This window comes from Oncorhynchus nerka, linkage group LG22 (assembly GCF_034236695.1).
Source record: "Oncorhynchus nerka isolate Pitt River linkage group LG22, Oner_Uvic_2.0, whole genome shotgun sequence".
NCBI classification, from domain to species: Eukaryota; Metazoa; Chordata; class Actinopteri; order Salmoniformes; family Salmonidae; genus Oncorhynchus; species Oncorhynchus nerka.
Genome location: NC_088417.1, coordinates 17,576,892 through 17,587,821, shown reverse-complemented (window position 1 = coordinate 17,587,821; position 10,930 = coordinate 17,576,892). Strand labels below are relative to the sequence as shown.

General features: G+C 48.8%; 1 protein-coding gene across 1 annotated transcript in view; it reads right to left on the bottom strand.

The window, feature by feature from the left end:
• Nucleotides 1–12: 12 nt before the first annotated feature.
• Nucleotides 13–10,930, bottom strand: part of LOC115104924 (brefeldin A-inhibited guanine nucleotide-exchange protein 1-like) — a 108,123-nt gene continuing 97,205 nt past the window's right edge. The window contains exons 31-38 of the mRNA XM_065006989.1: nt 10,503–10,641; nt 9,899–9,971; nt 9,639–9,792; nt 9,390–9,529; nt 8,606–8,777; nt 8,234–8,372; nt 1,859–1,976; nt 13–1,713 (exon numbers count right to left, since the gene is read on the bottom strand). Of these exons, the coding sequence (XP_064863061.1) occupies nt 1,486–1,713; nt 1,859–1,976; nt 8,234–8,372; nt 8,606–8,777; nt 9,390–9,529; nt 9,639–9,792; nt 9,899–9,971; nt 10,503–10,641 (1,163 nt within the window). The 3' untranslated portion in view covers nt 13–1,485. The remainder of the gene's footprint in view (nt 1,714–1,858; nt 1,977–8,233; nt 8,373–8,605; nt 8,778–9,389; nt 9,530–9,638; nt 9,793–9,898; nt 9,972–10,502; nt 10,642–10,930) is intronic.

Here is a 10,930-nt window from a genome sequence, read left to right as displayed (position 1 = left end):
CGGCCGAACAAATCAAGTTCAAAAACTTTATTGACCTATAACCTGATTAAAATGTCGGATGATGACCAGTTTTGTACAGAAAGTTGTACAGAAGTCTTTTTTCAACATAGAAAACTTTACATTGCTGTACCATATACATGTTGTTTTCTACATCCGTGAGCAAGGAATGCGTCCCATTCACAAGTCTTCTTTTAAACCACAATTAACATTATTCGTAATTTACTCTATACATACAGCATGTCCCCAAACAAAAGAAAAAGGATATTAAATATATTATGAATTTATTCAAATTTGTACACAGAGTGGAAACTAACTTGAAACATGGAAACAGACCAGTGATTCAGAAGCAGCTCACACCAGGGGCCTATTCAGAAGCATTGCAGATAGAAATGTTGTATATAGAGCTGATAATTCCTTGTAGTATATGACAATCATATCTACACACTACATTTCTATCTTGAACGTTAACCTCCTGAACGGCCCGTAGTTGCTCTCCTTTTGTCCAGTTTTAGGAGGAGTCCCAGTTATCGACTATCAGTTAGTCTCAGAACATATCAAATGGAATCATTTACCCAGAACTTTCTGCCATGTCGTTGTTCAATTACAAACTGCAGGACAGATGGTTCAGTCAAAATAAATAATCACAAAAGCAAAAATCTTCAATAAAGAGATCAAGTGCAGCAGAATACAGAAAAAAATAACAAAATAAAATCCAGTGTTATGAGATTACATTACAAAGCGCCATTTCTGTAGTTAATTTTTAATCCACAGGGCTATTGGTGTTAACGTTAGCCATCAGTGGTGCAGCCAGGAAAATATCTGAATTATTATTGAGTAAGAATGTCACATTTCACATTACTGAATATTCGTCATTTGCATTGCATGATGTATGTGTATCCATTTCATTCTCAAGAGTAGCTTGTAAGGACACAGTCATGTCAAGAAGCAGTACCTTTTTGAAATATATTTGACTCTTCGGAGTCAGAAAGGTGGGTAGGCCAATTGTATAATCATAGTTATTCTGCAGTCGTCAGTAGAATTGGAGAATCAGATCTTCACACAATGCCAAGCCATTCTTCCAGTGATACGAGGGGCTTCGGGTAGAAGTTGCTCATAGGATCTAAGATCAGCTTGACCTCCCAATATTCTAACCTTAACCACAAGGGGATGCAAAAACTGGCCATCGATCAGTTTCTAGGGGCAACTTCAACCTACTCTGAAATGAGGGGGCATTTCCTGTCACATGACCAGTTAGGTTCACAGTAGAGATCCCTGGCAGTTTCCTGTACTGGGGGATTCTGGGTAACTGCCAAATCCAGAGGGGGTGAAGTATGGTCAGATGCACCCTTTGTAGTACCCTGGGGGATGGGAGACCATAGTCCTAAAGGGTTTGTAGACAAACCCAAGGCAAGAGGGGAGGAGGACTTCCAAGTTCCAGGCATCCCTATCCAGAGGTCTCGGTGCCAGCCCGCTACAAGTGGAACATCACTGGGCTTCCTCTCCAGCCACCTCCCCTCTCTCCACCTCAACTTCCAGTCCTGGTTCTGGCATTGGTTCTTGTTCCGGCTGGGAGGTGTCAGGTAGCTGGGCGATCTGGAACACGATCCCGATGCGTAGGTAGAACTTCCGCAGCACGGACCGCAGTTCTGGGATAAGATCAATCTGCATGATCTCACACAGCAGAGGGTAGTACCTGGACGCATGGGCCTTGAACTGGGGACCAAGAGACAGAGATAAAACATCTACATACAGATTGATATCCATACAAAGACGGAGTTAGGTCTCCTTGAACATGTCACTGACAATGACCTGACCAGATCAATGGCCTGTCAATGTTGTTAATGGTTGAGATCCTTACCCTGTCATCACTGATCTTCAGGACCTTGGTGAGGAAGAGGAGGAGCAGGTTTGTCCAGGCTTCTCTGTGGCTCTCTGATGTTAGAGTCAGGAAGTAGGCTACTGCCTCACTGCACACACTAGAGGGAAATAGGAAGGGATCATAACAACATGACTCATTTGCCATATGAAAACTTTTCAGTGACACAGGATTAAGATGCGATTCACTAATTAATTAGCACCCAGACTTATTTCACTGCCAACGTGAAATTGTTTGATGAGTTGACTACACCAGCCACAGGGAGAGGAGCAGCCATGACCTCAGCATTTCCCTCTAGCCCTCACCCTGGACCTTTCCTCAGAACCGCCATCTGCCAGCCCTTCATCCCTCCACCTCCTCTCTTTCTCATCTTCCAGTTCCCCTACACTCCATGACCTAGTCACCTCCCAAATCTGTTTAGTTATTTTAGAACACTGCCATAATCAAACCTGCAGTACTGTTGCAGTCTCCTCTAGCATGCCCTGCTATGTTTGTGTGGTGTGTGTCAGTTTGCTACTGCAGTCTCCTCTAGCATGCCCTGCTATGTTTGTGTGGTGTGTGTCAGTTTGCTGCTGCAGTCTCCTCTAGCATGCCCTGCTATGTTTGTGTGGTGTGTGTCAGTTTGTTGCTGCAGTCTCCTCTAGCATGCCCTGCTATGTTTGTGTGGTGTGTCAGTTTGCTGCTGCAGTCTCCTCTAGCATGCCCTGCTATGTTTGTGTGGTGTGTGTCAGTTTGCTGCAGTCTCCTCTAGCATGCCCTGCTATGTTTGTGTGGTGTGTGTCAGTTTGCAGTCTCCTCCTCTAGCATGCCCTGCTATGTTTGTGTGGTGTGTATCAGTTTGCTGTTGCAGTCTCCTCTAGCATGCCCTGCTATGTTTGTGTGGTGTGTATCAGTTTGCTGTTGCAGTCTCCTCTAGCATGCCCTGCTATGTTTGTGTGGTGTGTATCAGTTTGCTGTTGCAGTCTCCTCTAGCATGCCCTGCTATGTTTGTGTGGTGTGTGTCAGTTTGCTGCTGCAGTCTCCTCTAGCATGCCCTGCTATGTTTGTGTGGTGTGTGTCAGTTTGCTGCTGCAGTCTCCTCTAGCATGCCCTGCTATGTTTGTGTGGTGTGTGTCAGTTTGCTGCCCTGCTATGTTTGCATGCCCTGCTGTTTGTGTGTGTGTCAGTTTGCTGTTGCTGCAGTCTCCTGCTGCAGTCTAGCATGCCCTGCTATGTTTGTGTGGTGTGTATCAGTTTGCTGTTGCAGTCTCCTCTAGCATGCCCTGCTATGTTTGTGTGGTGTGTATCAGTTTGCTGTTGCAGTCTCCTCTAGCATGCCCTGCTATGTTTGTGTGGTGTGTATCAGTTTGCTGTTGCAGTCTCCTCTAGCATGCCCTGCTATGTTTGTGTGGTGTGTGTCAGTTTGCTGCTGCAGTCTCCTCTAGCATGCCCTGCTATGTTTGTGTGGTGTGTCAGTTTGCTGCTGCAGTCTCCTCTAGCATGCCCTGCTATGTTTGTGTGGTGTGTATCAGTTTGCTGCTGCAGTCTCCTCTAGCATGCCCTGCTATGTTTGTGTGGTGTGTGTCAGTTTGCTGCCCTGCTATGTTTGTGTGGTGTGTCTCAGTTTGCCTCCTCTAGCATGCCCTGCTATGTTTGTGTGGTGTGTCAGTTTGCTGCTGCAGTCTCCTCTAGCATGCCCTGCTATGTTTGTGTGGTGTGTGTTTGTGTGGTGTGTGTCAGTTTGCTACTGCAGTCTCCTCTAGCATGCCCTGCTATGTTTGTGTGGTGTGTATCAGTTTGCTGCTGCAGTCTCCTCTAGCATGCCCTGCTATGTTTGTGTGGTGTGTGTCAGTTTGCTACTGCAGTCTCCTCTAGCATGCCCTGCTATGTTTGTGTGGTGTGTATCAGTTTGCTGTTGCAGTCTCCTCTAGCATGCCCTGCTATGTTTGTGTGGTGTGTGTCAGTTTGTTGCTGCAGTCTCCTCTAGCATGCCCTGCTATGTTTGTGTGGTGTGTCAGTTTGCTGTTGCAGTCTCCTCTAGCATGCCCTGCTATGTTTGTGTGGTGTGTCTCAGTTTGCTGTTGCAGTCTCCTCTAGCATGCCCTGCTATGTTTGTGTGGTGTGTCTTTGTTGTGCAGTCTCCTCTAGCAGCATGCCCTTGTTTGTGTGGTGTGTATCAGTCTGTTGCAGTCTCCTCTAGCATGCCCTGCTATGTTTGTGTGGTGTGTCAGTTTGCTGCTGCAGTCTCCTCTAGCATGCCCTGCTGTTTGTGTGGTGTGTCAGTGTTTGTGTGGTGTGTGTCAGTTTGCTGCTGCAGTCTCCTCTAGCATGCCCTGCTATGTTTGTGTGGTGTGTATCAGTTTGCTGTTGCAGTCTCCTCTAGCATGCCCTGCTATGTTTGTGTGGTGTGTATCAGTTTGCTGTTGCAGTCTCCTCTAGCATGCCCTGCTATGTTTGTGTGGTGTGTATCAGTTTGCTACTGCAGTCTCCTCTAGCATGCCCTGCTATGTTTGTGTGGTGTGTGTCAGTTTGCTGTTGCAGTCTCCTCTAGCATGCCCTGCTATGTTTGTGTGGTGTGTCAGTTTGCTGCTGCAGTCTCCTCTAGCATGCCCTGCTGTTGTTTGTGTGGTGTGTGCCCTGCTAGTTTGCTTTGCTGCAGTCTCCTCTAGCATGCCCTGCTATGTTTGTGTGGTGTGTATCAGTTTGCTGCTGCAGTCTCCTCTAGCATGCCCTGCTATGTTTGTGTGGTGTGTGTCAGTTTGCTACTGCAGTCTCCTCTAGCATGCCCTGCTATGTTTGTGTGGTGTGTCAGTTTGCTGTTGCAGTCTCCTCTAGCATGCCCTGCTATGTTTGTGTGGTGTGTGTCAGTTTGCTGCTGCAGTCTCCTCTAGCATGCCCTGCTATGTTTGTGTGGTGTGTCAGTTTGCTGTTGCAGTCTCCTCTAGCATGCCCTGCTATGTTTGTGTGGTGTGTGTCAGTTTGCTGTTGCAGTCTCCTCTAGCATGCCCTGCTATGTTTGTGTGGTGTGTATCAGTTTGCTGCTGCAGTCTCCTCTAGCATGCCCTGCTATGTTTGTGTGGTGTGTATCAGTTTGCTGCTGCAGTCTCCTCTCATGCCCTGCTTGTTTGTGTGGTGTGTAGTCAGTCTCCTCTAGCATGCCCTGCTATGTTTGTGTGGTGTGTGTCAGTTTGCTACTGCAGTCTCCTCTAGCATGCCCTGCTATGTTTGTGTGGTGTGTATCAGTTTGCTGTTGCAGTCTCCTCTAGCATGCCCTGCTATGTTTGTGTGGTGTGTCTCAGTTTGTTGCTGCAGTCTCCTCTAGCATGCCCTGCTATGTTTGTGTGGTGTGTGTCAGTTTGCTGCTGCAGTCTCCTCTAGCATGCCCTGCTATGTTTGTGTGGTGTGTGTCAGTTTGTTGCTGCAGTCTCCTCTAGCATGCCCTGCTATGTTTGTGTGGTGTGTATCTGCTGCTGCAGTCTTGCATGCCCTGCTATGTTTGTGTGGTGTGTGTCAGTTTGCTGTTGCAGTCTCCTCTAGCATGCCCTGCTATGTTTGTGTGGTGTGTGTCAGTTTGCTGCTGCAGTCTCCTCTAGCATGCCCTGCTATGTTTGTGTGGTGTGTCAGTTTGCTGCTGCAGTCTCCTCTAGCATGCCCTGCTATGTTTGTGTGTCTCAGTTTGTGTGCAGTCTCCTCTAGTGCCCTGCTATGTTTGTGTGTCAGTGTGTGCAGTTTGCAGTCTCCTCTAGCATGCCCTGCTATGTTTGTGTGGTGTGTATCAGTTTGCTGCTGCAGTCTCCTCTAGCATGCCCTGCTATGTTTGTGTGGTGTGTATCAGTTTGCTGCTGCAGTCTCCTCTAGCATGCCCTGCTATGTTTGTGTGGTGTTTGTGCAGTCAGCATGCCCTTATGTGCTGTTGCAGTCTCCTCTAGCATGCCCTGCTATGTTTGTGTGGTGTGTGTCAGTTTGCTGTTGCAGTCTCCTCTAGCATGCCCTGCTATGTTTGTGTGGTGTGTGTCAGTTTGCTGTTGCAGTCTCCTCTAGCATGCCCTGCTATGTTTGTGTGGTGTGTATCAGTTTGCTACTGCAGTCTCCAGTTTGCTGTTGCAGTCTCTAGCATGCCCTGCTATGTTTGTGTGGTGTGTTTGCTGCCCCTGCTACTGCAGTCTCCTCCCTATCAGTTTGCTGTTGCAGTCTCCTCTAGCATGCCCTGCTATGTTTGTGTGGTGTGTGTCAGTTTGCTACTGCAGTCTCCTCTAGCATGCCCTGCTATGTTTGTGTGGTGTGTGTCAGTTTGTTGCGCATCTTTGTGACAGTGCAATTCAGTGAGTGTTCCCTTTGTCTCTCCCCCTTCTTTCTCTGTCTCTCTCTCCCTCACACACGAATGCACATAGAGACCGACAACCTAAAAGTTTCCTGCTAATCTAGACACTGCCTTTAATACAAAGTGAATCGGAAAGAGACAAGATGATAGCTACTTGGTTATCCTCTAAAAGAGACAAGGCGATGACAACTGTGTTGACTCGGTAATAACAACGGCATCCTGTCTGTTTGTGGATCCATATACAATACCCACTATCCATTCCAGACATTTCAGATAGCTGTCACATTTAGACAGGCTGTCTAAATGAGTGGAGAGAGTGGGAGTCATCGACTGTTGGCGAGACATCAACACAATCTGACTCAGTCATTCTCTCTCAGGACCAATTTATTGATTCCACTCTCGGTTTGGTGGATAATTCCGTTTTGCGTCGGCGACTGTGACTTCTCTATTCCCTAGTAAACAGAGGCGTGACTCTGTCTCAGTCCCTCGGACAGCTGTGGTCAGGGTCAGGACAGAGCACCGGTGTCGTATCGAGATGCGTACCCACCCCCCCATTCAACTCTGCTCCCCTCTAATGACATGGACTGATCAATGCCTGCCCTCTCCCAGCAGCCTGTCCTCTCCCAGCAGCCTGCCCTCTCCCATCAGCCTGTCCTCTCCCAGCAGCCTGTCCTCTCCCAGCAGCCTGTTCTCTCCCAGCAGCCTGTCTTCTCCCAGCAGCCTGCGCTCCCCCAGCAGCCTGTCCTCTCTCAGCAGCCTGTCTTCTCCCAGCAGCCTGTCCTCTCCCAGCAGCCTGTCCTCTCCCAGCAGCCTGCACTCTCCCAGCAGCCTGTCCTCTCTCAGCAGCCCGTCCTCTCTCAGCAGCCCGTCCCCCCCAGCAGCCCGTCCTCTCCCAGCAGCCCGTCCTCTCCCAGCAGCCTGTCCTCTCTCAGCAGCCCGTCCTCTCTCAGCAGCCCGTCCCCCCCAGCAGCCCGTCCTCTCCCAGCAGCCTGCGCTCTCCCAGCAGCCCGTCCTCTCCCAGCAGCCCGTCCTCTCCCAGCAGCCCGTCCTCTCCCAGCAGCCCGCCCTCTCCCAGCAGCCCGCCCTCTCCCAGCAGCCCGTCCTCTCCCAGCAGCCAGTCCTCTCCCATCAGCCCGTCCCCCCACCCCGCCTCCCAGCAGCCCGCCCTCTCCCAGCAGCCCGCCTCTCCCAGCAGCCCGCCCTCCCCAGCAGCCCGCAGCCTGCCTCTCCCAGCATCCCGTCCTCTCCCAGCAGCCTTCCCTCTCCCAGCAGCCTGCCCTCACCCAGCAGCCTGCCCTCTCCCAGCAGCCTGTCCTCTCCCAGCATCCTGTCCTCTCCCAGCAGCCTGCCCTCTCCCAGCAGCCTGTCCTCGCCCAGCAGCCTGTCCTCTCCCAGCAGCCTGTCTTCTCCCAGCATCCTGTCCTCTCCCAGCAGCCTGCCCTCTCCCAGCAGCCTGCCCTCACCCAGCAGCCTGCCCTCTCCCAGCAGCCTGCCCTCTCCCAGCAGCCTGTCCTCTCCCAGCAGCCTGTCCTCGCCCAGCAGCCTGTCCTCTCCCAGCAGCCTGTCCTCTCCAAGCAGCCCTTCATAAATAACAGGCGTCTGACATGCCCTTGCTCCCCCTCATGAAAAATTATGAAAGTTGTTTATTCTGGTAGATAGCTGCCTGCTGCCTGGTTCTTAAATACCCCAGACAGTCCATTTATAGGATTTCAATAAAAGTAATGTTTGCAGAGAGTTCCACCCACAACAAAGCAGCAAATTAGTTGTAAAATATTTTTGTAAATCTAGAGCACATTCTGGGCATCCTCCAGACATATGTGAAAATACAGTAATTTCCTCCGTATGACTCCAATCACACACTGCTCCATGAGGGAGGTTTGTGTGTGCAGTGAGAGGATGATCAGGGATTGTCGTGACATGGTGAAAGGCTCGTTAGTGAGAGGGAGAGGAGCAGAACAACAGCAGGAAGCAGTAGAAAAGAACTGCAGAGGGCATTTGTTTAGTTTGACAGGCGCCATTCAGTGATATGGTGGTGGGGCGTGGCGGTCCTTCCTTACTTGAGCAGCTGTCTCTGGACCTCTTCCCAGGCAGTCTGACGGCTGTCGTCAGTGTACATCCGGAACAGGATCCTCAGGCCACACGCCAGACTGCTGGTCTCCTGCTTCAGCAGATTGGGCTTTGACTTCCCTTTAAAACCTGGAACAGACAGAGAGAGAGAGTGGTTACTGCCCGTTACAGTCACAGAGAGGCCCATCACAATTAGGGAGTACAAACGAGGGACATTGTGCCAATTGTTCAAAGAATTCCATTTGAGATTCATAACATCACTCTTCTACTTCATGTCATTCTAGCAGATTCCTCGAGTGGTGCACTGCAGAGCCATAGATGGATGCTGGTATAACCGCCTCTGTTCTGGTGCAGTGACCCACCTGCCTTCCAGAGAGTGGTCCTCTGCTCGTTGTTGGCGTTGAAGGCTTTGGCGAAGTGGTGGGACTCCAGCAGACAGTCCAGCAGCTTGAACAGCTGTTCTGAGGTCAGATAGTGGTACATTCCCTGGTCCTGGGTCTTCACAAGTACGTCTGCTGCGTCCAGAGAATCTCTCTGGAGAGGACCAACACATACATACACAACCATTAGACAACCAACACATACATACACAACCATTAGACAACCAACACATACATACACAATCATTAGACAACCAACACATACATACACAATCATTAGACAACCAACTCATACATACACAATCATTAGACAACCAACTCATACATACACAACCATTAGACAACCAACACATACATACACAACCATTAGACAACCAACACATACATACACAACCATTAGACAACCAACTCATACATACACAACCATTAGACAACCAACACATACATACACAACCATTAGACAACCAACACATACATACACAACCATTAGACAACCAACACATACATACACAATCATTAGACAACTTGCACAATTGGTGGCTGACTAAATTCTTTTTGCCCCACTGTATAGTACATCAGCGTTTCCCAAACTTTGCAGTAGAAACGCTGCAGTAGATACATTTAACATTTTCAATGATCAGTCCATCCAACCAAACTATTGAAAATTAATCTGGCAAAAACAAACATTTTAGCAAGAAATGTGTCCTTCCCGAAAGTTCTGAAGCAGTGATACCTCTCATCCTCCACAGAGGGAGTGAGCCGTTACCTGTGCAGCAGCCAGGTTCTCCGCATCCTCCTTCCTGCTGGTCGCAGGGAAGAAGACCATGTTGTCTATGGTCTGGATCAGCTCCAACTGCACCACACACTTAATGAGCAAGGCTGAGAATAACCGCTGCTCCTGGATCTCTGTGGAACACACACACACACACACACACACACAAATAATGAGCATAAGGTTGAAAAACACTCCAGTTGCACAAGGCGTAAAAATGGTAAAAGTGAGAGAGACACTAACTTATTGGGGTCCTGTTTCTGGGGCCGTCCTCATAAATGCCTGTGCTGTACTGACTCTGCCGCCGGGTCTCCATGGCAACCCTCTCTGCGCTGTTGATTGAATGCTGGTCCTCGGAATGGGACTGGATGTCCACAGACTTCTGGGAAATTGAGTCCTGAGGGCACATGGGCAGAAGTTATTTTGTCTGCATGGTACTGGGTTACGTTGCTGTACGGTCTAATCTGGCATAAGAGATACACCAGTCAGGGTTTGAAACATACCAGCTGTCTGTCTGATATGTCCTGTGGTGTCATGGGATCTCCTTCTGCTCCTGCTGGTCTCCATGTCAACAGCCTGACAAGAGGGCAGAGAGGTACGATATGTGACAGGACAGTGCTACTCTACTTTTACACAGCATGACAGTGTTATACCATACACAGACAGTCAGATATCACTCTGTTAACTAAACAATGGTAGAAGTGACCACGGCCATTAAATACCACCTCTCCCGTCCCTTCTTATTGGATGTGTCTTCATATGAAGTTTATACTGGTGCGGCAGGTAGCCTAGTGGTTAGAGCGTTGGACTAGTAACCGAAAGGTTGCAAGATTGAATCCCTGAGCTGACAAGGAAAAATACATCTGTCGTTCTGCCCCTGAACAGGCAGTTAACCCACTGTTCCTAGGCCGTCATTGAAAATAAGAATTTGTTCTTAGCTGACTTGCCTAGTTAAATAAAGGATTTTAAATTTTTTATAAAAAAAATAAATATGACTCGGTGCTCTCCATGTTTACTATCACTATGGTCATCAATAACACAATCATCACAGACAATATTCCCAGATGAATCTCAGCGACATGAATAAAGCCTGCATCAGTATCTTACGCGTGTGGGATGGTGGTCTTGAAGATGTCCAGCATGCAGTTACAGGTCTTGTCCCAGGTCTCCGGAGTAAACTTCTCTCCATTCAGGATGACCACGTTCTCCAGACAGTTGGTGCCTGACCGGGCCAACTGCTCATTATCTAGGCCGAGAGGGAGAGGAGGAGTCAAGAAAAGAGAGAGAATAAGTGAGGGACTGCTGGTTTAGCAGTCCATACGCATCTGGATCACATATACCGCTGCAACATGGGTTCAAATCCATCCTACTGCTACACTACACTCTCTATCTATACTCTCTACCTCCATCTTATCCAGTCAACCAAAAAATGACCCACACCTTAAAGAAAAAAGGAGAGAAAATATGCACAAGAAAGAGGGATGGAGGTGTACTCAGTATAAACCCAGGACTGAATGGAGGTGTACTCAGTATAA